At 40.7% G+C, this 27,956-nt stretch overlaps 1 protein-coding gene across 3 annotated transcripts; it reads right to left on the bottom strand.

The window, feature by feature from the left end:
* Positions 1-7: 7 nt before the first annotated feature.
* wipi1 (WD repeat domain, phosphoinositide interacting 1) lies at positions 8-27,956 on the bottom strand. 3 transcript variants are annotated; one of them, XM_058418639.1, is made up of 14 exons: positions 27,834-27,956; positions 27,560-27,715; positions 23,362-23,444; positions 22,116-22,285; positions 20,242-20,338; positions 19,891-19,988; positions 18,447-18,539; positions 18,301-18,371; positions 18,098-18,205; positions 17,312-17,476; positions 17,090-17,197; positions 5,106-5,215; positions 3,659-3,759; positions 8-687 (listed from the first exon to the last, which is right to left on the bottom strand). In XM_058418639.1, the coding sequence occupies exons 2-14, from the start codon at positions 27,631-27,633 to the stop codon at positions 637-639; spliced, it is 1,329 nt and encodes a 442-aa protein (XP_058274622.1). In that variant the 5' UTR covers positions 27,634-27,715; positions 27,834-27,956; the 3' UTR covers positions 8-636. The 3 variants fall into 3 exon arrangements, with proteins under 3 accessions (XP_058274622.1, XP_058274612.1, XP_058274629.1); XM_058418629.1 differs by lacking the exon at positions 27,834-27,956 and having other exon boundaries at positions 27,560-27,827; XM_058418646.1 differs by lacking the exons at positions 22,116-22,285; positions 23,362-23,444; positions 27,560-27,715; positions 27,834-27,956 and adding an exon at positions 20,512-22,084 and having other exon boundaries at positions 20,242-20,481.

The following is a 27,956-nucleotide window of genomic DNA, read 5'->3' as shown; positions in this document are numbered from 1 at the left end:
AGAGAAATGCTTTGCATAATTTTATTCCTATTCTCTACAGTCTCTTTTTTTATTTTTGTTTATTTCCTTATTTCTTTTTTTTTTGGTCTTCCAGCAATTCTGTGAAATACAAATAAAATCATAGGCACGTACATTTAAAAGCACATCCTGCCGTATTAGTGTCCAGGACGATGACGTGTAAACATGGATTAGGTCATTAATACAGCAAGTACACCTTATATATATATATAAACAACAACAGAAAACAAACTTCCTTCTGTAAATAAGAGCATGTTAAAAAGAGAAAATAAAAACGAATAAAATAAACAGAATTACAATAGAATATTCTAGAAGGTAAGAGAACAGAGCACGATGCTACAGTTTTACATCCTGCTGAACTGTGTGTCGTGTCCGTGGCTACGGTTTGTTCATGCATATAACACACCCTTCAGGAGAGCCAGCAACAACCAGCCCTCCCTCCTGATTCTCTCTCTCTCTCTCTCTCTCTCTCTCCCCCCCTCCCCCGTTCTCTCCTCATCATGTTAGCACCCTGAAATCACTTGGGTTAGTCCGGGATCTGGGTTAATTATTCCTGAAACGCTTTTAATTAGTTCCGGCTTGTGTGCCGAGGGTCGTCCCGCTCCGGCGCGAAGGTCCTCACGGACGGCCGGTTCTGCCACGACGGGATCCACCAAGACACCGATTTATCTACCAGAAACCAGAATCACAAGAAAAGTTTTTATTGTTCTCTCTCTCGCGTTCTCTCGGGTGTGTTATAGACACACAAACAAACAGAGTGCAGCAGCAGGAGTGTGAGTTAACGGGGATCATATCACATCTCTCACTCTCACACACACACTCTCTCGAACTCATACACACGCTCTCACACACATTCTCAAACTCACACACACTCTCAAACTCACACACACACACTCAAACTCACACACGCTTGCTCTCTCACACACTCTCAAACTCTCACACACACTCTCTCGCACATACCCTCAAACATACACACTCGCAAACATACACACTCACATAAACACACTGTTTTTTAGTGTGTGTGTGTGTATTTATGTGTGTAAAAGAGTGTGTCTCACTCACAAACTCTTAAAACACACTCTCTCACACATAATCTCTCTCTCTCTTATATACACACACACACACACTAATGGATTAATGTAGAACACAGCACATGAACAATCCTTGTGATTGCTTCTGTTTCTCGTCAGTTGTTCACTCACATGGTTATCCCTTACACTTCAGCAGCCCTCACATCACCTTCATTCGCATCATTCTGGGCGTTTTTATCCTTTCTACTTCCTCTGACGCTAGAGACTCCTTCCATGGTGTAAACAAACATCTGCTTACTGATACGGCAATAAGCAGCATGCGGCTGCTATAGAAACGAGAACGTGTAGAGTCGAGCTGCGTTGGTGTCTAAGCTGCTGTTATGTTCTTTATCTTAAACACTTCACTGACCAATCAGAAACGAGAACTCAGCAGCATGGTGCCTGCAATTCTGCATCAAACATTATTATTAAAAAGTTACATCATCTGGCATATGAATGATGTCAGAGGAACAAAAAATCAACAAGAACAACAAATAATTAAAGGTTATGTTTGGGAAATATGAAGTATTTCAACTGCGCATGCCATAGCAATGCATTCTGGGTAAAAGCACCACTGACTTGATCCTCATCTAAAGCTTAGCTAAGCTTCTCTTCAGTCAGAAAAAAGAAAGAAAAGACAAAAAAGGACCCCATGTTGAATGTAGAGACTAAAGGGGAAGTGCATAAGCTGCGTTTCTGTACAAAATGCCTCCTGTGTTGCCAGATTGGTTGTTTCTGTGTAGGTTTGATCATCACATCAGTTTGGCAACGCTGGTCACGCCAGATATGTTTTTGTTACGTGAAAAATTTAAAACAAAAGTAATAAATTGACCAAACTTTTTAACGTCCAAACGAGATGTGGTCCGTGTTTCATTTAAGCGTGAATTTATCGTAAGGCTCAGACTTTCATTACACGTAGCTACAGTTTTACGGGATCTTTAAACTATTATGTGTTTCAACGTACGATGATAAAAAAAATGTAGCACGATTAGAGCATGGTGGCTCACTGACCAATCAGAAACGAGAGATCAGCAGCATGGTGCCTCACTGACCAATCAGAAACGAGAGATCAGCAGCATGGTTCCTCACTGACCAATCAGAAACGAGAGATCAGCAGCATGGTGCCTCACTGACCAATCAAAAACGAGAAATCAGCAGCATGGTGCCTCACTGACCAATCAAAAACGAGAAATCAGCAGCATGGTGCCTCACTGACCAATCAAAAACGAGAAATCAGCAGCATGGTGCCTCACTGACCAATGAGAAACGAGAGCTCAGCAGCATGGTGCCTCACTGACCATAGAGAAACGAGAGCTTAGCAACATGCTGGCTCATTGACCAATCAGAAACGAGAGCTTAGCAACATGCTGGCTCATTGACCAATCAGAAACGAGAGCTCAGCAGCATGTTGCCTCACTGACCAATCAAAAACGAGAAATCAGCAGCATGGTGCCTCACTGAACCAATCTGAAACGGGAAGTCAGCAGCATGGTGGCTCATTGACCAATCAGAAACGAGAGCTCAGCAGCATGGTAGCTTATTGAACAGTCAGAAACGAGAGCTCAGCATTGTCGTGGCTCACTGAACAAATCAGAAACAAGAGCTCATTAAGCATGGTGACTCGCTGACCAATCAGAAATGAGAGCTCAGCAGCATGATGCCTTGATGACCAGTCAGGTGTCTAAATAAAAACAAGAACAGTAAACATTTCCAGATGATGAGGAAACACGTCATGGGGGAAAAATAATGAGAGTAAATTAAAAGAAAACAAAAAAAAACAAAAACAAATGAGGCGTCATACGGGTTCGGTGTCTGAGCTTAAAGCTGCTGGTTACCATGGCAACGTCTGCTAATGTCAAGCTTTACTTTAGATTTTGTAGTCGTTTCTTGGGCACCATGAGAAAAAACAGGTGTTCTGAATCACACGCACACAGGCACACACACACACAGGCACACACACACACACACACACACACACACACACATGATCCGTTTGATCTTAAATCAAGACAGTAAACATGATGTGTATTAAAAACTTTGTTCAAAGAAGATCATTTTTTAGTTTATAGTCGATTCCGCCTCACACTCGCTGGTCAGCTCACTAACACGTGTTAAGTTTCGTCCAGTTTATTGCTTTAACAATATTCACGTGACTGAGGAAAGAAAAAAAAAGGCGCTAAGATTTACATCATGAAGATCTACGAAGCTTCATCGCTTGAAAAAAATACGTTAGCATGCAGGTCAGTTTGAGCAAAAAGGAGCCTTCGTTAATAATGCCTGACCGCACGTGTGTAAAAATATCATCTGAGTGACGTCTCATTATCTTCGGCTCCGCTCACACCTGCCACGAGGAAACCCCCCCCCCCTCACCGAGAACCAGGACAGGTCTCAGCTGGTTCCATCAGGACGGTTCTACACACCAGCACTGAGGTGAAGAGCATCAGATCAATGAGCCTGAGCCTCAGGGATACCACACTGCACTAGCCACACATACAAAGAGGCGGTGCAGTTTGGAGATGGAGGCGGAGTTTAGTGATTTGGGGGTGGAGTTATGGGTTCTGAATGCTCACTGGAGGAAACTCGGTCTCGTCGTCCAGGCACACGGGACCGGCGGCAAACTCGTGCTCGGGAATCACCTCGCCCTTCATCACTCCTCCGTCCTCGGAATAGCCTGAGGGGAGACATACACACACACACACACACACACACACACACACACACACATACATACACACACACACACACACACACACACACACACACACACATACATACACAAACACATATACATGTTATACACACTCACACACACACAGTGTAGTGTAGTGACACTGAGGAGAAACTGCAGGTCAAGATCATTTGTGTGCATGTGTGTGTGTGTATGCAGTGTGTGTGTGTATATATATATATATATGTATGTGTGTATGCAGTGTATGTGTGTGTGTCTGTATACATTGTGTGTATACCGAGTGTGTGTGTGTACGCAGTGTGTGTCTGTATGCAGTGTGTATATATATTTATGTATGTGTGTATGCAGAGTGTGTGTGTGTGTGTGTATACATTGTGTGTATACTGAGTGTGTGTACGCAGTGTGGTGTCTGTATGCAGTGTGTGTGTGTATGCAGTGTGTATACACTGTGTCTGTATACTGTGCGTCTGTGTGTGTCTGTATGAAGTGTGTATGCACTGTGTGTATATATATGTCTGTCTGTATGCACTGTGTGTATATATATGTCTGTCTGTATGCACTGTGTGTATATATATGTCTGTCTGTCTGTATGCACTGTGTGTATATATATGTCTGTCTGTCTGTATACACTGTGTGTATATATATGTCTGTCTGTCTGTATGCACTGTGTGTATATATATGTCTGTCTGTCTGTATGCACTGTGTGTATATATATGTCTGTCTGTCTGTATGCACTGTGTGTATATATATGTCTGTCTGTCTGTATGCACTGTGTGTATATATATGTCTGTCTGTCTGTATGCACTGTGTGTATATATATGTCTGTCTGTCTGTATGCACTGTGTGTATATATATGTCTGTCTGTCTGTATGCACTGTGTGTATATATATGTCTGTCTGTCTGTATGCACTGTGTGTATATATATGTCTGTCTGTATGCACTGTGTGTATATATATGTATGTCTGTCTGTATGCACTGTGTGTATATATATGTATGTCTGTCTGTATGCACTGTGTGTATATATATGTCTGTCTGTATGCACTGTGTGTATATATATGTCTGTCTGTCTGTATGCACTGTGTGTATATATATGTCTGTCTGTATGCACTGTGTGTATATATATGTCTGTCTGTATGCACTGTGTGTATATATATGTCTGTCTGTATGCACTGTGTGTATATATATGTCTGTCTGTATGCACTGTGTGTATATATATGTCTGTCTGTATGCACTGTGTGTATATATATGTCTGTCTGTATGCACTGTGTGTATATATATGTATGTCTGTATGCAGTGTGTGTGTGTATACACTGTGTGTGTCTGTGTACCGGTTAGTGTAGCAGAGACGGGTCCGCAGGTACCGATGGCCGCTGTGGCAGCGTAGGAAGGAGCCGCCGTTCCCTCAGACACCTCGGCCTCCTCCTCCAATCCTAAAAGCCTGAGGGGTCAAAGGTCAGATCAGATAAGGGAGTCAGGTGATTCATTTGTGATAAAAAAAAAAAAACCCACATGACTCAGCAAATCTGTTCAACTAATAAACTCAACACACACACACACACACACTCCTCCTGAACAGAACACCTGAAATATCTTCAAAAAAATTTACATTTTAAACAATTTGGAAGCTATTGAAGAAAAAAAAAGTGTGTGTGTGTGTACTCCCCGTACCCATGTTTGAGTGTGTGTGTACTCCCCATACCTGCGTTTGAAAGAGTGTGTGTGTGTGTGTACTCCCTGTACCCATGTGTGTGTGTGTGTGTGTGTGTGTTCCCCATACCTGTGTTTAAGAGTGTGTGTGTGTGTGTGTGTCAAATCCATTCATACAGACTTTCCTATATTTCTTAGATTTTAGATGATTTTTAATTACACAATTTATATTATATAGTACAGTATACATAATATTTTTAATGATATAATCTAATTATAAGTAATGATTATAATAATTAATGCTTGGTGATTGCAGTGACCTTAACTCTGATTGGATCAGTTCCAGAATCTGACCTGGTTCTGAATCTCATCTGCTTTCATTGACCTTGGCAAGCTGCAGTGGGATGAAGGGAGTAATCTGTTTTTCCTGTTGTTCTAGGAATATCATCATGTCCACTTCAGGTCATCTCCATCACACCACACCTGCCCGTGTTATTGTCCTGGACGCAGCAGGACACAGAGCATTCCCTTCCTCACGTAACACGAGGCACTAAGATAAAACCTGACTTATCGGGTTTTCATGTTTTCACACCAAACACTCACGGATGGGAAATACGTGCTGAAAGGAACGGACCTGAGCAGAAAGCCGGAACCACAGGACACTTACTGCTGAGAAACTGAGGGGCGTCCGAGTCAGGTTAGAAAGATCGGAATTACGAGTTGAACGTGCATGAACGCCACCTCAAAGTCGTAATTACGTTGGTTATACACACACACACACACACACACACACACACACTCAAACATTATACATACACGTTATATACACACAAATTATACACACGTTATACACACACACACACACACACACTATACACACTTACGTTATACACACTCAAACACTATACACACACGTTATATACACACACACACACATTATATACACACACACTCAAACATTATACACACTCATACATTATACACACACGTTATACACACTCATACATTATACACACTCATACATTATACACACTCATACATTATACACACACGTTATACACACTCATACATTATACACACACGTTATACACACTCATACATTATACACACTCATACATTATACACACACGTTATACACACTCATACATTATACACACACACTCAAACATTATACACACTCATACAATATAACGTGTGTGTATAACGTGTGTGTATATTGTATGAGTGTGTATAAGGTTTGAGTGTGTATAACGTGTGTGTATAGTGTGTGTGTGTGTGTGTATAATGTTTGAGTGTGTATAACGTAAGTGTGTATAATGTGTGTGCGTGTAATGTATGTGTGTATAACGTGTGTGTGTGTGTATAATGTATGAGTGTGTATACACACACGTTATACACACACACATTATACACACTCATACATTACACACACGCACATTATACACACTCAAACATTATACACACACACACACTATACACACACGTTATACACACACACACACACACATTATACACACGTTATACACACTCATACATTATACACACACACGTTACATACACACGCATGTTATACACAGTGTTAGGGAGTAACTAGTTACATGTAACGGCGCTACGTAACTTAATTACAAAATAAATGTAACAGTAACTCGTTACAATTACTTAGAAAAAATATGTAATTAAAATTACAGATACTTATGAAAATGTTAATTACAAATAGAGTTACATCTGAATATTTTCTTGAAAAAAAAAACTAATATATGTTGAATAAATATTGATTTGTTGTTAGAGTTTGTTAAAGCGGTGCTATTCTGAGGATTCTGATTGGTTCTCTGGTTTGAATTTGCAGCGCGTCTGCCAATTATATTAATCCACACTGCCGCTGAAAGCTTTAGGCCACTACACTGTCTGAGAGTGACCACCATGGCGACTGATAAAAATGCATTTCAGATTTAATTTAATTTAATTTAAAAATAATTTAATCCTAAAATCCAATAAGGGGCAAATATAACAGTTCAGGGGGAAATTAGTTTCCCAGCTGTTAAAATGCTTTCAGCATCAAAGGCTTCAATGTCGAACCTGAGGAAGCATCTGCAGGTATGGAACCTGGCCTTTCTTTATTTTATAATATATTTAAAATGTTAAATTTTTGTCATTATTGTGAGTGTACAGAAATAAAAACAGACCCTTTAGTTTCGAATGATATATTACTCGTTTCTGTATAATAAAAAGTGATGGAGTGGTCAGTTGATTTACTGAAGCTGCTCTGTGGAAAAAATCCACTATAACGCGCCTGCGCATTCATCGAGCCCATAGAGTACTCAAGACCTGTATTCATAACATTCAGAACAAATTAGCTAGTCTGCTAGCCATGGGCGTCGCTAGGCCATTTTAAAGCCCCCCTAAAATTCTGCGATTGTCCATAAACTGTACACGAATAAGTGACCTCCTCAGTCCCCTTTACATTTCATATGAAAACTCCGGCAGATTTCGTCTCTTCCCCGTCTTTCAGCGCGTTCTTCAATCCACAGACCGCGGAGTCACAGAGCGAGGATCAGAGGACAAGTATGTGTGTGTGTGTGTGTGTGTGTGTGTGTGTGTGAGAGAGTGTGTGTGTGATCAGGAAGACTCGTATTTGTCTTGTTCAGTACTCAAATGTTATACACATCTATGCAATACAGTGGAATGCTGCATTAAGTTTACCATCCTACCCTGTTACTCAAACCTTTATTTTATTTTATTTTATTATTTATTTATTATTTATTTTTACTATTATACCCTCATTGGGGGCGGAGCCCCCCTTAAATGAAAATCCTAAAATCGTCCCTGCTGCTAGCTGCCTTTACCAGGTACACTTCTATTTCTGAACCCTTTGACAGAAAATATATATCTCACACTTTTCCTCCTTGTAAATGTGTTGGTGTCAGATCTAATATAACTTAGTTATTTTAGCGCTGTAGCGTACATTATGATGACTCTTTTCAGATTATGTTTTTTTTTCCAAGGCATTGTGACTTGCCAGTGTGTCCTGTCATAGCTATGCAAAGATTTGATTCCTAAAACAGTATTAAACAATTTTTGTTCTGAAGTCTGGTTTTGTGGCTGTGCTTAAAATTAAATCAATATAATCTTAATTCAAGTGATGAAAAGATTTAAAATTCTAACAGTAAACAGAGTTGAGTTCTACTGTAAGGTTAACCCTGCCTGGGATAAATGTTTGGAAATGATTTCGTTGAAAATATCCATTAGAAACTTAAAAGTAATCAAAAAGTAATCAAATGTAATCAGTTACTTTACTTTTATAAAGTAATTGAAAAGTTACACTACTTATTACATTTTAAACAACATGTAATCTGTAACCTATTACATTTCCAAAGTAACCTACCCAACACTGGTTATACATACACACATTATACACACACACGTTATACACACTCACATACATTATACACACTCAAACATTAAACACACCCACTCCTCAAAGTCATAATTACGACTTCCTGGTATAAACTTGTAAATCCGACTTCCTCAGGAGGAGCCGAAGGTTCAGGCAGGTCAGTGCTGTTATTATAGCAAGGGATTTAAGGCTCAGGAGGGTGGACAGCACACCCTAGTGGTGACAGGAGGAAGTACAGCATGTGGTCTGGGGCTGTTGATCAGTGTAATGTTCTTCAGTTCACTTCAGCACTCGCTTTTAAACCATACATCTCCCAATAAACTATACATCTCCCAAGAAACTATACATCTCCCAATAATCTATACATCTCTCAAGAAACTATACATCTCCCAATAAACCATACATCTCCCAATAATCTATACATCTCTCAAGAAACTATACATCTCCCAATAAACCATACATCTCACAATAATCTATACATCTCTCAAGAAACTATACATCTCCCAATAAACCATACATCTCCCAATAATCTATACATCTCCCAAGAAACTATACATCTCCCAATAATCTATACATCTCTCAAGAAACTATACATCTGTGTATAGTTCTCAAGAATGTATGGTTTCTTGTATGTATGGTTTCTTGAGAGATGTATAGTTTATTGAGAGATGTATAGATTATTGGGAGATGTATAGTTTATTGTGACATGTATAGATTATTGGGAGATGTATAGTTTATTGTGACATGTATAGATTATTGGGAGATGTATGGTTTCTTGAGAGATGTATGGTTTCTTGAGAGATGTATGGTTTCTTGAGAGATGTATGGTTTCTTGAGAGATGTATGGTTTCTTGTGAGATGTATGGTTTATTGGGAGATGTATAGTTATTGGGAGATGTATAGGGAGTACACACACACTGAAACACAGGTATGGGGAGTACACACACACACACACGAAACTATACATCTCCCAATAATCTATACATCTCCCAATAAACCATACATCTCCCAATAAACCATACATCTCCCAATAATCTATACATGTCACAATAAACTATACATCTCACAATAAACCATACATCTCGCAATAATCTATACATCTCTCAAGAAACCATACATCTCTCAAGAAACCATACATCTCTCAAGAAACTATACATCTCCCAATAAACCATACATCTCACAATAATCTATACATCTCTCAAGAAACTATACATCTCCCAATAAACCATACATCTCACAATAATCTATACATCTCTCAAGAAACTATACATCTCCCAATAATCTATACATGTCACAATAAACTATACATGTCACAATAAACTATACATCTCTCAAGAAACCATACATCTCCCAATAAACCATACATCTCCCAATAATCTATACATGTCACAATAAACTATACATCTCCCAATAAACTATACATCTCTCAAGAAACCATACATCTCCCAATAAACCATACATCTCCCAAGAAACCATACATCTCTCAAGAAACCATACATCTCTCAAGAAACCATACATCTCTCAAGAAACCATACATCTCCCAAGAAACCATACATCTCCCAAGAAACCATACATCTCTCAAGAAACCATACATCTCTCAAGAAACCATACATCTCCCAATAAACCATACATCTCACAATAATCTATACATCTCTCAAGAAACTATACATCTCCCAATAAACCATACATCTCCCAATAATCTATACATCTCCCAATAAACCATACATCTCCCAATAAACCATACATCTCCCAATAAACCATACATCTCCCAATAAACCATACATCTCCCAAGAAACCATACATCTCTCAAGAAACCATACATCTCCCAATAAACCATACATCTCCCAATAATCTATACATCTCTCAAGAAACTATACATCTCACAATAAACCATACATCTCCCAATAATCTATACATCTCACAAGAAACTATACATCTCCCAATAAACCATACATCTCCCAATAAACCATACATCTCCCAATAAACCATACATCTCTCAAGAAACCATACATCTCCCAATAAACCATACATCTCCCAATAATCTATACATCTCTCAAGAAACTATACATCTCCCAATAAACCATACATCTCCCAATAATCTATACATCTCACAAGAAACTATACATCTCCCAATAAACCATACATCTCCCAATAAACCATACATCTCCCAATAAACCATACATCTCTCAAGAAACCATACATCTCCCAATAAACCATACATCTCCCAATAATCTATACATCTCTCAAGAAACTATACATCTCCCAATAAACCATACATCTCCCAATAATCTATACATCTCACAAGAAACTATACATCTCCCAATAAACCATACATCTCCCAATAAACCATACATCTCCCAATAATCTATACATCTCCCAATAAACCATACATCTCTCAAGAAACTATACATCTCCCAATAAACCATACATCTCTCAATAATCTATACATCTCTCAAGAAACTATACATCTCCCAATAAACCATACATCTCCCAATAATCTATACATCTCACAAGAAACTATACATCTCCCAATAAACCATACATCTCCCAAGAAACCATACATCTCTCAAGAAACCATACATCTCTCAAGAAACCATACATCTCTCAAGAAACCATACATCTCCCAATAAACCATACATCTCCCAATAATCTATACATCTCTCAAGAAACTATACATCTCCCAATAAACCATACATCTCCCAATAATCTATACATCTCACAAGAAACTATACATCTCCCAATAAACCATACATCTCCCAATAATCTATACATCTCCCAATAATCTATACATCTCACAAGAAACTATACATCTCCCAATAATCTATACATCTCCCAATAATCTATACATCTCTCAAGAAACTATACATCTCTCAAGAAACTATACATCTCCCAATAAACCATACATCTCCCAATAATCTATACATCTCACAAGAAACTATACATCTCCCAATAATCTATACATCTCACAAGAAACTATACATCTCCCAATAATCTATACATCTCCCAATAATCTATACATCTCACAAGAAACTATACATCTCACAAGAAACTATACATCTCCCAATAATCTATACATCTCCCAATAAACTATACATCTCTCAAGAAACTATACATCTCCCAATAATCTATACATCTCCCAATAATCTATACATCTCCCAATAATCTATACATCTCACAAGAAACTATACATCTCACAAGAAACTATACATCTCCCAATAATCTATACATCTCACAAGAAACTATACATCTCCCAATAATCTATACATCTCCCAATAATCTATACATCTCACAAGAAACTATACATCTCACAAGAAACTATACATCTCCCAATAATCTATACATCTCCCAATAAACTATACATCTCTCAAGAAACTATACATCTCCCAATAATCTATACATCTCCCAATAATCTATACATCTCACAAGAAACTATACATCTCACAAGAAACTATACATCTCCCAATAAACCATACATCTCCCAATAATCTATACATCTCACAAGAAACTATACATCTCCCAATAAACCATACATCTCCCAATAAACCATACATCTCTCAAGAAACCATACATCTCTCAAGAAACCATACATCTCTCAAGAAACCATACATCTCCCAATAAACCATACATCTCCCAATAATCTATACATCTCACAAGAAACTATACATCTCCCAAGAAACCATACATCTCCCAATAAACCATACATCTCTCAAGAAACCATACATCTCTCAAGAAACCATACATCTCTCAAGAAACCATACATCTCTCAAGAAACCATACATCTCCCAATAATCTATACATCTCTCAAGAAACTATACATCTCCCAATAAACCATACATCTCCCAATAATCTATACATCTCACAAGAAACTATACATCTCCCAATAATCTATACATCTCCCAATAATCTATACATCTCACAAGAAACTATACATCTCCCAATAATCTATACATCTCCCAATAATCTATACATCTCACAAGAAACTATACATCTCACAAGAAACTATACATCTCCCAATAAACCATACATCTCCCAATAATCTATACATCTCTCAAGAAACTATACATCTCCCAATAAACCATACATCTCCCAATAATCTATACATCTCACAAGAAACTATACATCTCCCAATAATCTATACATCTCCCAATAAACCATACATCTCCCAATAAACCATACATCTCCCAATAATCTATACATCTCTCAAGAAACTATACATCTCCCAATAAACCATACATCTCCCAATAATCTATACATCTCACAAGAAACTATACATCTCCCAATAATCTATACATCTCACAAGAAACTATACATCTCCCAATAATCTATACATCTCCCAATAATCTATACATCTCACAAGAAACTATACATCTCACAAGAAACTATACATCTCCCAATAATCTATACATCTCCCAATAAACTATACATCTCTCAAGAAACTATACATCTCCCAATAATCTATACATCTCCCAATAATCTATACATCTCCCAATAATCTATACATCTCACAAGAAACTATACATCTCCCAATAAACCATACATCCCCCAATAAACCATACATCTCTCAATAATATCTCTATACATCTTTATACTGCAGGCTTTTTACGAGTGTGTGTGTACTGCTTCGTACACCTGTGTGTGTACTCCCCATACCTGTGTTTCAGTGTGTGTGTGTGTGTGTGTGTACTCCCCATACCTGTGTTTCAGTGTGTGTGTGTGTGTGTGTACTCCCCATACCTGTGTTTCAGTGTGTGTGTGTACTCCCCATACCTGTGTTTCAGTGTGTGTGTGTGTGTGTGTGTGTGTACTCCCCATACCTGTGTTTCAGTGTGTGTGTACTCCCCATACCTGTGTTTCAGTGTGTGTGTGTGTGTACTCCCCATACCTGTGTTTCAGTGTGTGTGTACTCCCCATACCTGTGTTTCAGTGTGTGTGTACTCCCCATACCTGTGTTTCAGTGTGTGTGTGTGTGTGTACTCCCCATACCTGTGTTTCAGTGTGTGTGTACTCCCCATACCTGTGTTTCAGTGTGTGTGTGTGTGTGTGTGTGTACTCCCCTTTCTCTGTTTCAGTGTGTGTGTGTGTGTGTGTGTGTGTGTGTGTGTACTCCCCATACCTGTGTTTCAGTGTGTGTGTGTGTGTGTGTGTGTGTGTGTACTCCCCATACCTGTGTTTCAGTGTGTGTGTGTACTCCCCATACCTGTGTTTCAGTGTGTGTGTGTGTGTGTGTGTGTACTCCCCATACCTGTGTTTCAGTGTGTGTGTGTGTGTGTGTGTGTGTGTGTGTACTCCCCATACCTGTGTTTCAGTGTGTGTGTGTACTCCCCATACCTGTGTTTCAGTGTGTGTGTGTGTGTGTGTACTCCCCATACCTGTGTTTCAGTGTGTGTGTGTGTGTGTGTGTACTCCCCATACCTGTGTTTCAGTGTGTGTGTGTGTGTGTGTGTGTACTCCCCATACCTGTGTTTCAGTGTGTGTGTGTACTCCCCATACCTGTGTTTCAGTGTGTGTGTGTGTGTGTGTGTGTACTCCCCATACCTGTGTTTCAGTGTGAGTGTGTGTGTGTACTCCCCATACCTGTTTCAGTGTGTGTGTGTGTGTGTGTGTGTACTCCCCATACCTATGTTTCAGTGTGAGTGTGTGTGTACTCCCCATACCTGTGTTTCAGTGTGTGTGTACTCCCCATACCTGTGTTTCAGTGTGTGTGTGTGTGTGTACTCCCCATACCTATGTTTCAGTGTGAGTGTGTGTGTGTGTGTACTCCCCATACCTGTGTTTCAGTGTGTGTGTGTGTGTACTCCCCATACCTGTGTTTCAGTGTGTGTGTACTCCCCATACCTGTGTTTCAGTGTGTGTGTGTGTACTCCCCATACCTGTGTTTCAGTGTGTGTGTGTGTGTACTCCCCATACCTGTGTTTCAGTGTGTGTGTGTACTCCCCATACCTGTGTTTCAGTGTGTGTGTGTGTGTACTCCCCATACCTGTGTTTCAGTGTGTGTGTGTGTGTGTGTACTCCCCATACCTGTTTCAGTGTGTGTGTGTGTGTACTCCCCATACCTGTGTTTCAGTGTGTGTGTACTCCCCATACCTGTGTTTCAGTGTGTGTGTGTACTCCCCATACCTGTGTTTCAGTGTGTGTGTACTCCCCATACCTGTGTTTCAGTGTGTGTGTGTGTACTCCCCATACCTGTGTTTCAGTGTGTGTGTACTCCCCATACCTGTGTTTCAGTGTGTGTGTGTGTACTCCCCATACCTGTGTTTCAGTGTGTGTGTGTGTGTACTCCCCATACCTGTGTTTCAGTGTGTGTGTGTGTGTGTGTACTCCCCATACCTGTTTCAGTGTGTGTGTGTGTGTACTCCCCATACCTGTGTTTCAGTGTGTGTGTGTACTCCCCATACCTGTGTTTCAGTGTGTGTGTGTGTGTGTGTACTCCCCATACCTGTGTTTCAGTGTGTGTGTGTGTGTACTCCCCATACCTGTGTTTCAGTGTGTGTGTACTCCCCATACCTGTGTTTCAGTGTGTGTGTGTGTGTGTGTGTGTACTCCCCATACCTGTGTTTCAGTGTGTGTGTACTCCCCATACCTGTGTTTCAGTGTGTGTGTGTGTGTGTGTACTCCCCATACCTGTGTTTCAGTGTGTGTGTGTGTGTACTCCCCATACCTGTGTTTCAGTGTGTGTGTACTCCCCATACCTGTGTTTCAGTGTGTGTGTGTACTCCCCATACCTGTGTTTCAGTGTGTGTGTGTGTACTCCCCATACCCGTGTTTCAGTGTGTGTGTGTGTGTACTCCCCATACCTGTGTTTCAGTGTGTGTGTACTCCCCATACCTGTGTTTCAGTGTGTGTGTGTACTCCCCATACCTGTGTTTCAGTGTGTGTGTGTGTGTGTGTACTCCCCATACCTGTGTTTCAGTGTGTGTGTGTGTGTACTCCCCATACCTGTGTTTCAGTGTGTGTGTACTCCCCATACCTGTGTTTCAGTGTGTGTGTGTACTCCCCATACCTGTGTTTCAGTGTGTGTGTGTGTGTGTGTACTCCCCATACCTGTGTTTCAGTGTGTGTGTGTGTGTACTCCCCATACCTGTGTTTCAGTGTGTGTGTGTGTGTACTCCCCATACCTGTGTTTCAGTGTGTGTGTGTGTGTACTCCCCATACCTGTGTTTCAGTGTGTGTGTGTGTGTACTCCCCATACCTGTGTTTCAGTGTGTGTGTGTGTGTACTCCCCATACCTGTGTTTCAGTGTGTGTGTGTGTGTACTCCCCATACCTGTGTTTCAGTGTGTGTGTGTGTGTACTCCCCATACCTGTGTTTCAGTGTGTGTGTGTGTGTACTCCCCATACCTGTGTTTCAGTGTGTGTGTGTGTGTACTCCCCATACCTGTGTTTCAGTGTGTGTGTGTACTCCCCATACCTGTGTTTCAGTGTGTGTGTGTGTGTGTGTGTGTACTCCCCATACCTGTGTTTCAGTGTGTGTGTGTGTGTGTGTGTGTGTGTGTACTCCCCATACCTGTGTTTCAGTGTGTGTGTGTACTCCCCATACCTGTGTTTCAGTGTGTGTGTGTGTGTGTGTGTGTACTCCCCATACCTGTGTTTCAGTGTGTGTGTGTGTGTACTCCCCATACCTGTGTTTCAGTGTGTGTGTGTGTGTGTGTACTCCCCATACCTGTGTTTCAGTGTGTGTGTGTGTGTACTCCCCATACCTGTGTTTCAGTGTGTGTGTGTGTGTGTACTCCCCATACCTGTGTTTCAGTGTGTGTGTGTACTCCCCATACCTGTGTTTCAGTGTGTGTGTGTGTGTGTGTGTGTGTACTCCCCATACCTGTGTTTCAGTGTGTGTGTGTGTGTGTGTGTGTGTACTCCCCATACCTGTGTTTCAGTGTGTGTGTGTACTCCCCATACCTGTGTTTCAGTGTGTGTGTGTGTGAGTGTGTGTGTGTACTCCCCATACCTGTTTCAGTGTGAGTGTGTGTGTGTGTGTACTCCCCATACCTATGTTTCAGTGTGAGTGTGTGTGTGTGTACTCCCCATACCTGTGTTTCAGTGTGTGTGTGTGTGTACTCCCCATACCTGTGTTTCAGTGTGTGTGTGTACTCCCCATACCTGTGTTTCAGTGTGTGTGAGTGTGTGTGTGTGTGTGTGTGTGTGTATACACACAGTAAATCACTCTGAATGTAACTCCATTCTCGGGCTAATGTTACAGCCCCAGACAAGACTCAGGAGCGAGTGTAGTGACCATTAACTGACCGTTCCAGCACTGGTTCCTGTAGGTTCTCACCTGTGTGTGTGTACCAGCGTGCACTCGCCCCCGTCCTGAGGGTCGATGTTATAAATAAAGAGCTGCCCTTCAGACGAGGCTACGAGGAGCCGCGGAAGCTTCTGGATTCTGAAAGTTACAGAGCAAACACAACGACGTGTATGTGTGTGTGTATATATATATATATATGACACATAATAATAACATGACAGTGTGTGTGTGTGTGTGTGTGTAAACCCTCACGTTGTTAAAGTGCAGGTGTGTTTGTGGCCATGTGTGTTGAGGCGGACCGTAGCGAACGCTCGATCCTGACTCATCATTCCTGAAACCTGCGCTGGCAGGTAACTGCTCGCTGCCGAAAACATCTTCCCCACGTACGCTGACCATGAGGGGTTCTCCTCCTCCCCGCTACACACATACACACACACACACACACACACACACACACACACACAGTGAGTAGGCAGACAGTCTATTGATTGGAAAACCAAAAAAAATAAAAAATAAGCCAAATTATTTTGGTTAATTAGATTCAAGAGAGAGAAACGATGTAGAGACTTGAGTGTGTGTGTGTGTGTGTGTGTGTGTGTGTGTACTCCCTATACCTGTGTTTGAGAGTGTGTGTCCGTGCGTGTGTATGTGTGTACTCCCTATACCTGTGTTTGAGAGTGTGTGTGTGTGTGTGCATGCATGTGTGTGTGTACTCCCCATACCGGTTTGTTAGTGTGGGTGTGTGTATTGTGTGTGTGTGTGTGTACTCCCTATACCTGTGATTGAGAGTGTGTGTACTCCCTATACCTGTGATTGAGAGTGTGTGTGGGTTCTGTGTGTGTACTCCCTATACCTGTGATTGAGAGTGTGTGTGTGGGTTGTGTGTGTACTCCCCATACCTGTGTGTTAGAGTGTGTGTGTGTGTATACTCTCCATACCTGTGTTTCTCAAAATGAGTTTGAATAAGTGTGTGTTTATTCCCATTAATGCATTGTGTGTGTGTGTGTGTGTGTGTGTGTGTGTGTGTACTCCCCATACCCATGTCCATGCTGCTCTAGTTTGAAGATGTGGACCGTCTCAGTATTGCTCGAGGCGCACAGGAACTGAGCATCAGGACTGAAGGACAGAGAGCTGATGTTCACGTATCTACCACACACACACACACACACACACACTCTCTTAGAACAAGGGTCACAAAAATAAGGCTACGAAAATAAACCTGAACCATGAACTAACTCGACCTTTTCATTCCTCTGCGGAACTCGAACAGTCTCTGTCCTTCTGGAATGGAGAACACTCGAATCACTGTGCCCTGTAAAAACACACACTGGTCTCAGGTTTGTGTGTGTGTGTGGGTGTGCGTGTGTGTATATGTGTGTGTGTTTACCCTCTCTGAGGCGCTGGCCAGTTTGGTGCCTGAGGCGTTGAAGGTGATGGCGGCTAACTGACTGTCGTGAGCTGAAATCGTGGTCACTGTGTTCTGTGTTCGGTCAAAACAAAAATAAGAACACACACACAGTCTTTTTCAAACAAAGGAGCTATCTCCTATAAAGATACTGTGAATAGTCATGTGTATGAGAAGTGTTAGTAGTTCAACTGATCTCATCTGCTTATTATAATATTCATAACCCAAACCTATGGTGGCCTAGAAGTACAAAACACACTAATAAACCCAAAAACACAAGGACAATTCAGACAAACTGGAAAAGGTAGGTGTAGTTTGCGAACGGAATCCTTCCCTCTGATTGGACGAGACATCTGTCACTCAGGATCTACAGGAGGTCCAGCAGTAGCTGCAGCAGTAGAAAGTGGATTGGTGTGTGTATGAACACAGCTCTGCTCTTATAGCGCTCCTTACATCCTTTAATCTGGAATAGTTTGGTCTCGGAAACATTCCGAGAAAAATCCTGCGTTCTTCAGGTGCGTTTTTAGACTAAACTAATCTTTACTCCATGTTACGCTACCAGAATATCCAAAATCACGCCATATGAACCTCCTTCATCACAGTAGCGCTGAATGAATTATATTCTCTTATCAATATAAATATATGTTTGTTATTTTCTTTAAAAGATTTAAAGTTGCACTATTGGGGGAAAAAAATATGGTTTAAAGTGAAGGCAGAACTCCGCACATGTACAAGAAATCAAGTTACACAATTTCCTACTGCCTGTAGATCCAGTTCAATTTGATTTGTATGGCACTTTTAACAATGAACATTGTCTTAAAGCAGCTTTACAGAACATAAGAAACATAGATCCTGAGTGACAGATGTCTCGTCCAATCAGAGGGAAGAATTCTGTTCGCAAGCTATACCCAACTTTTCCAGTTTGTCTGAATTGTCCTTGTGTTTACGGATTTATTATTGTGTTTTCAGATTTGTTATTTTGTTGTTTACTGATTTGTTATTAGGTTGATTTCGGATTTGTTATTGAGTTGTTTTGTTGTTTTCCCGATTTGTTATTGTGTAGTTTTCTGATTTGTTGTGTTTTCTGATTTTTTTATTGTGTTTTCTGATTTTCTTTATTATGTTTTCTGATTTGTTATTGTGTTTTTGGATTTTATTATTGTATTTTTTTTATTGTGTTTTCTGATTTTCTTTATTATGTTTTCTGATTTTTTTTTTATTGTGTTTTTGGATTTTTTTTCCCAATAAAAAAATCTCTTATCACACTGACAATAAACCAGCGTTAAGATGTTCCTTAAATCACGTACACACACAACTAGCCATGAATGCTAAGCACGCATTGCCATCTCTCTGTATGGAATATCTCGATGTCATTTGCATCATCAACCAGTATTCTGCCCTAATGACTATATTATGGCGCGTTTACCAGATTGTTGGCGTCGTAAACAATGATTTCTCCGATGGTGGCGCTGCCAGGATACGCCAGGTAAGAGTTGGAATGGTTGATGGAGAGAGCGCAGAGACCTGTAGAGAAACAGAGAGTGTGCAATCGCATTCGAAGCTCAAAAATGTGCCAAAAGTGTATCTTTAGATTTGTTATAAATGACTTATAAAGCCATAAATTGCTAGCTAGTTAAATACTGGGCTGGATTCCGGTTGCCTAGCAACAGCGCTCTCATAACTTTAGCCTCTTGCACTGTTTAAAACCTGGTTCTGTTTTCTTGTATAGTGTTTTTAACTGAACTCTTTATATAGTTATAGTCCTAGGAGTCAGCACCTGAGGGGTTAGATGGTGTGTTCAGGAGAGTCTTCAGAAGCTTCATGTCCTTTATGTTGTGGATGTAAATGGATTCTTCCAGACAAACCACCAGCCTCTGCAGAATAACACACATACACACACACACACACACACACACACACACAGATACATACACACACACGCACGCGCGCGTAAAGGGGGCAAAAGAAATACTCATTCAAACACAAAAACACAGGCACGGAGAGTACACACACACACACACACACACACACACACACATACACACACTATCAAACACAGATATGGGGAGTACACACACACACAAACACACTCAAACATGGGTACAGGGAGTACACACACACAAACACTCAAACACAGGTATGAGGAGTACACACACACAAACATGGGTACAGGGAGTACACACACACACACACTATCAAACACAGGTATGGGGAGTACACACACACACAAACACACTCAAACATGGGTACAGGTAGTACACACACACAAACACAGGTATGAGGAGTACACACACAAACACACACAATCTTACAAACACAGGTAAGGGGTGTACACACACATACACACACTCAAACAAAGGGATGGGGAGTACACACACACACAGAGGTATGGGGTGTACACACACACACAAACACACACACACAAAGTAGTCCATTGCAGCTATAGCACATTGTAAACTGTAAATAAAACCTGTTCAGTATTCAGTGTCTAACATCTTAAATCAAGCTTTATCCATATTACTATAAATCAACACATACACACATCACATTTATATTCAGAATCTTTTCTACATTTCAATTTCCTTTCAAATGACCCATTACTGTTTCACTTATGACAAAAAAAACTATTTTTTACCCCTGATACCTCAATAATACTAACATTATTCTCAGTATGGTGGATCCCCTGTAAGCTGAGCTAGCAGCTGAAGCTAAGTGTAATTACAGGGTAATATTAGTCTTAAGGAGTCTTTTCTCACAAATTTTCCCACACATCTGAGGTAAATGTTGATATTCAAAAAAATTTGATGTCATTTTTGTTGTATCTGCACCTTCACATTTGCTATAAACGACTTATAAAGCTCTAAATTGCCAGCTAGTTAAACGCTCAGCTTGTTTCCGGTTGCCTAGTAACAGCATAACTTTAGCTGCTTGCACTCATGTTGTTTAAAATGGCCACTTTGTGGACTTTTGTTTTAGCTCATATTGTATAATTTTATAGATAACAGCTCACTGTATTGTGATAAGTTATCTGTAGTGAGTGATAATATTCTATATACACTGATCAGGCATAACATTATGACCACCTGCCTAATATGGTGTTGGTCCTGCTAAAACAGCCCTGACCCGTCATAGCCCTGACCTGCACTGTGTATTCTGACACCTTTCTATCAGAACCAGCATTAACTTCTTCAGCAGTTTGAGCAACAGTAGCTCGTCTGTTGGATCGGATCACACGGGCCAGCCTTCACTCCCCACGGTCATCAATGAGCCTTGGCCGCCCATGACCCTGTCTACGGTTCACCACTGTTCCGTCCTTGGATCCTTTTGATAGATACTGACCACTGCAGACCGGGAACACCCCACAAGAGCTGCAGTTTTGGAGATGCTCTGATCCAGTGGTCTAGCCATCACAATTTGGCCCTTCATCAAACTCGCTCAAATCCTTACGCTTGTCCATTTTTCCTGCTTCTAACATCAACTTTGAGGACAAAATGTTGACCTGCTGCCTAATATATCCCACCCACTAACAGGTGCCATGATGAGGAGATCATCAGTCTTATTTACTTCACCTGACATAATGTTATGCCTGATCGGTGTAATATATATATATATATATATATATATATATATATGGTAATATCTTGGCCTCACCTGTCGGTTGAGGCGCACGGCGAGGATGGAGTTGGAGTAGCTGTAGTTGCAGATCTCCGTTCCTTTCTTGAAGTGGTAGACATTCATGCGCCGCGGCATCGCATAACTCACCACCACCACCAGGCTGCTGGAGAACAAACGCTCCACGATGTAGACGTCGGGATTCTCGGCTGAAACGTAGCACAATACCTCAGAATTAAACCGAGTTTAAGAGGGTTTTCAGAAGACTAGTCTCAGTAACAGTTCTGCAGTGCGTATTTCAATGTGTTATAGACCACAGTGATGTTGAATTCTGGGATCTGATTGGTCAGAAACGGTTGATTAAGAGATATACACTGTATTGCCAAAAGTTTTGGGGCACCCAAATTCAGGTGTTGTTTTTCAGGGGTTGGGCTCGGCCCCTTAGTTCCAGTGAAAGGAACTCTTAATGCTTCAGCTTCATACCAAGACATTTTGGACAATTTCATGCTCTTTGTGGGAACAGTTTGGGGATGACCCCTTCCTGTTCCAACATGACTGCACACCAGTGACCAAAGCAAGGTCCATAAAGACATGGATGAGCGAGTTTGGTGTGGTGGAACTTGACTGGCCTGAACAGTCCTGACCTCAACTCAATAGAACACCTTTGGGATGAATTAGAGCGGAGACTGTGAGCCAGACCTTCTTGTCCAACATCAGTGTCTGACCTCACAAATGCACTTCTTATAGAGGAATGGTCAAAAATTCCCATAAACACCTTGTGGAAAGCCTTCCCAGAAGAGTTGAAGCTGTTATAGCTGCAAAGGGCGGGACAACTCCATATTACATTCATGTGCATGTAAAGGCTGACATCCCTGTTTTGGCCTGACTCGCAGTCTCCACTCTAATTCATCCCAAAGCTGTTCTATGGGGTTGAGGTCAGGACTCTGTGCAGGCCAGTCAAGTTCCTCCACACCAAACTCACTCATGTCTTTATGGAGCTTGTTTTGTGCACTGGTGTGCAGTCATTTTGGAACAGGAAGGGTTAAGAGTTCCTTTCACTGGAACTAAGGGGCCGAGCCCAACCCATTAAAAACAACACCTGAATTCACTTGATTTGGAGGGCTGTCCCAAAACTTTTGGCAATATAGTGTATGACTGTTAGGAAAAAACATTTTAATAACCAAACATTGTCCAGCAATCCTGCAACAAACTGACTTCAAACAAATCTCTTTGGATAAAATCAAAGCGATTGAATGAACATAACTGAGACGTTCCTTGTTCTTACCGCTTTCGTGAATGCACTCCAGTTTATCCACGGCGGTGACGGAGAACAGTCTGTAACCTTCCTTCGTTCCCACAGCCAGCGACCTTCGAGAACAACAAGAGAATACAAAACTGGTTTATTTATCAAGTACACTCATTCCAGATGACATTTAAAAGGCCGTGACATGACCATGGACATTTTTCTCTTTCAGAGCTTTGAAAGGTCTAAATGTTTAAAAGTCTGGGAACTGAATAAACTCCATAATTCACATCTGGAACATTACAGAAAAATGATTATCAATACTCTAATATTACTGTAACCTGCAGCTAGAAGGGATCTGAAACCTGAAGTACTCGAAATTCCTGTTAGGGTTTGTGAGTCATAAAGCTGAGGTAAGCAGCTCATCTCGCGGCATGGGAACTCTATCGAGCTTCAGGGTATGAATTGTGGCTTCACTCTTCACCAATTAAGCTAATCATCTTCTTTAACTAGCATTAGCATGGGAAGGAAGACGAGCAAGAATGCCACATCTACCTACGTCTAGCTAGGGGGTTTTTTTGTCCTCAAACAACTACTGAGTAATCAGAAGGTTCTGTTCCACTGAAGCGAACAGCTGATACTGAGGTTCTTTTTAACTTCAGTCTCACTTCATATCCAACATGTAGCAGTACAGAGATAATGATACAGCAAACACACACTGTCTACTGACCTATGGACTGCCCTCTGAACAGACAGGAGAGAGAGAGAGAGAGAGAGAGAGAGAGAGAGAGAGAGAGATAGATAGATAGATAGATAGATAGATAGATAGATAGATAGATAGATAGATAGATAGATAGATAGATAGATGAAAAAAAGACACCTCTATACAGGAAGCTTAAAAGACAGATATTGAATCATACAGAAAGACACACAGACAGATAGACAGGTCAGATAAATCCAGAGGCTGAGAGACAGCGAGATTTCCGTTCACACGGACGTGTTAGTCGGAATCTGAGCACAGTTCTGTATACTACGCTCTTTGGTTTGACCGTGAAGACTGTGCTGAGGAAATAAAAATGAGATGTGTGTGGTGAGGAAAATGGACTCAGAAGTACAGTGAGGGAAAAGGTTTAATCTAAAATCACGTCAGGAAGGAGAATAAAAGGAAAATAAACAAAATATTCAAATCACTAAATATTAAAGTGTTTTTGTTTGTCATATTCAGGTTTTTATGTTCAAGCAAATCTTCAAAACTTTCTAATGGTACAGCTCTGGAAACAGAGTTGATTCAGTGAGTCTATCTGGACTGACGCTCACACCTGCCTGTGTTCACACCTGCCTAAAGAACCACATTATTACCACCTAAAGTATGCTGATTTCTGATTTCATTTCATGTTTAATGAAAAAACTTGATGCTACCATTCAGTCATATATGAATAAAGAGCGTTCATCCCTGCAGGCCATGTCACGGACATGTTCACACATCCATCAGAGCCACACATCTGTTTCACAGCCTCTTCTTCATTCCTCTCCACATAGCTGGTCATGTCTGTTCCTGTCTTTGTTGTGGATGCGCTACATGAGCAGCATTCCTTTTATTACAAACATACGACATGCTATACCACAGTACAAATCTGTGTGTGTGTGTGTTGTGTAAAGATCTCCCTTGCAATCCTAATTCCTGAATAATCTCCCAAAGCCAAAGACAAACCGCTGCGACTGCATTTTTTGCACAATCCACAGTCCTTCCTTGTGTTGTTTTCTGCACTGTCTTGTCTTTGCACTGTTTGCACTTTATGTAGCGAGGACAAACTTCTATCTCTAGCTCTGTGTTGTTTCTGTTTGTAATTATATGTTGTATGTTGTCTATGTAGCACCAGGATTCTGGAGAAACATTGGTTCATTTCACTGTGTACCGCTTCAGCTATACATGGTTGAAATGACAATAAAAAGCTTCTTGACTCGACCTGATCAGCCCCATGTGCTTGCTGCATCACTTTCGAGTGACTCATTAGCAGGTCGCTCGGTCGAGAGACTGCAAACGGATCAATAGCACAAGACTGTACATTGGTGACACATTAACTTTAAACTTTTCAGCAGCTGGGACAGTGAACGTATCATCATGCAACACACCGGGAGGTTATTTCATACAGTAAAGAGAGTCTAAAATAAATAATGTGTGTGTCTTTTAAGTGTTAAGGACAAAAACCTCGACAGCACAGAATTAATCACTCTTTTAGTGGTTTATTAAATCATTACATCGAGCATATAGAGTTACACCTAAAGTGATAACTATTACTTAGCTCAGTTTATGTTTACAATCTTGGTTTTAATTCAAAAATCTAAACACTTGATCTTTCATTTTAATCTCTAAGATTTTATTTTAGTGTGAACTGAACACAGCTTTTCTCTTCTTTTCAAGTGCTTCATGTTTTAATTCATTCGAGACATCTTGAACGCTGCTTTTCTGCTACGTAGAAGTACTTTAAATGTTGATTTAAACATTCAGTGCTGTTCAGTGGAATTGAACGCTGCTTTTCTGCTCGAGTGCATTGAAACCTGCCATGAAGTTAACATCATGTCATGAGGAAAATGAATTTAAAATACAAAACACCTCGGTTTTGAACTAGTGTCACACCATGCAAAGACTAAAACCTTAAATCAACTGAACTTCACTCTTAAAAAGCTTTAACTCTCTCAGCTTTAAGTGTTACGCTTTAGCAGCTACATATTTGGTGGAGGCGCGTAGTGTGACGTCATCGCAACGCGCGTTCTGCCAAATCTTGACTGGACTTCTGCTCTCCACAGTCATTACAAATGTGTTTTTAAAGGCAGAAGTTTAAACATATACATTATAATATATATATATATATGTTATATGCTGCTTTTCTGTCGTATTTTCTGTCAAATCATCATCACGCCACCGCGCGGCTGAATACTCCAATCTGATTGGTTAGAAATTGTGCACGCGCTCCTGCTATATGTATATTTTTTTTATTATTATTATTATTATTATTATTATTATTATTATTTGTTTATTTATTTCCCTGCTATATATTATTGTTTCTACAGCTTCAAAAAGTCATCATCTTTGATGTGGTGACTTTATTTGGAGGCATTTAGTTAACATTTTATATTTATAAGATATATAGAGTGCAAAAGTTCCGGTTTCTCAGGAAAATGACTGGTTGTGTTTTGAGAGAGAGAGAAAAGAAGAGAGAGAGAACACGAGAGAGAGAGAGAGAGAGAGAGAGAGAGAGAGAGAGAGAGAGAGAGAGAGAGAGAGAGAGAAGGAAAGATAAAAGAAAGAAGATGACAGAGAGAGAAGGAAAGAGAAGGCAAGAGAGAGAAGGAGAAGGTGACAACGAGAAAGAGAGGGAGAGAGAGAAAGAGAAGGCGAGAGAGAGAAGGTGAGAGAGAAGAAGAGGAGAGAGAGAGAGAAACCGTTTATCATAACTATAAGTGATAACAGGAACTAACTTGTCTCAGACATTCCTCAACACTAAATAACAATAAACTATTAAAAAGCCCAGTGTGTTTTTCATTAATAAGTTAAACACTGTAGTTGCTGGGCAGATTGCTGTGGTAGTTGTGCTATCATTTGAATAACGTACTCCAGACTGTGTTATTACAGGAAAATAATACAGTTTTCCCCCAGGCGGTAAATTATTTACCCCATAACTGCACACTTTGTTACTGAGTGTTATTCCTAACATGACACACTTTACACGGCTATAGTGAACGCTACTTTTCTTCTACACATAGAAATACTGTACATAGAAAACACCAGGAGACACCACAGATGAATGATTATACGGCGGATTGGCGTCATTCCACACTTCCACGATTACTTTATATAACACAATGAATCATAATACTGTTAGGGTGGGAACATATTCCTGGGTTGAGTTTAAAAAAAAAATACTAGTCAGCAAAATGATGAGTTAAACAGAGGTCAAGAAACAGACTGTATCTTTTTTTTCCCTCCCTGCCCTTTCCAAGTCATATAAAATTAGTTAAAATGGTTGACATAGATCATGAATAGAGTATGAGTTATTGTAAAAGGATGCGTGTGGATGTGTTATTCGTTTAATTAAACCTATTCACTTCTATAAACGACCACAGTGTGTAAGAACTGTTTAAGATGCAGTAGATGTCCTTTCAGTGATGCATGTGTCATGAGGATCCTTGGAGCTCCTGGCTGCTGGTGTGGTTGAATGATGGTGGAAGAAGTGCTTACGTGGAGTCCTGGTTAAAGGAGGCGCAGCGCAGTGCCGGGCCCCGGGCTCCTCCGCCTCCATCTCCGCTCTCCATGCCGAACTCCGGCGACCTCCGCCCGGCCCCGCCTTCACCGGAGCCCCCGGATCCGCTGGAGCCGTCTCACTCTGCCGAAGATCTACGACAAGAAACGCGCAAACAATGAACACGGGGACGGTTTTTGACTCAGTTATCTCCGCTGCGGTGACGTTAATAAACGTAGTTTTTAATGGGGTTTTTTTCCCCTAATAACAGACCCGTAATGATCCGAACGGGAGCAAAACATAAACAGCTGATGGCTCTTGCGTCACGCCAGGGCGCGTCACATGGTGGGCGGGGATAAAAAGGGACTCGTTGGTGGCTGCGGTTGGTGGCTGCGG

This window comes from Hemibagrus wyckioides, linkage group LG02 (assembly GCF_019097595.1).
Source record: "Hemibagrus wyckioides isolate EC202008001 linkage group LG02, SWU_Hwy_1.0, whole genome shotgun sequence".
In the NCBI taxonomy this organism is placed as follows: Eukaryota; Metazoa; Chordata; class Actinopteri; order Siluriformes; family Bagridae; genus Hemibagrus; species Hemibagrus wyckioides.
The sequence above is the reverse complement of the archived record's forward strand: the minus strand, read 5'-3'. Positions and strand labels throughout refer to the sequence as shown.

Bases quoted from the DNA above. Each gene is read 5' to 3' on its own strand.
- wipi1 (XM_058418639.1), bottom strand. From the start codon at position 27,633: ATGGAGAGCGGAGATGGAGGCGGAGGAGCCCGGGGCCCGGCACTGCGC. The intron at 23,445-27,559 runs GTAAGCACTTCT...TTGTTCTCGAAG, and splicing joins TCCTTTAACCAGGACTCCAC to GTCGCTGGCTGTGGGAACGA. The intron at 20,339-22,115 runs GTGAGGCCAAGA...GTTATTCTGCAG, and splicing joins CCGTGCGCCTCAACCGACAG to AGGCTGGTGGTTTGTCTGGA.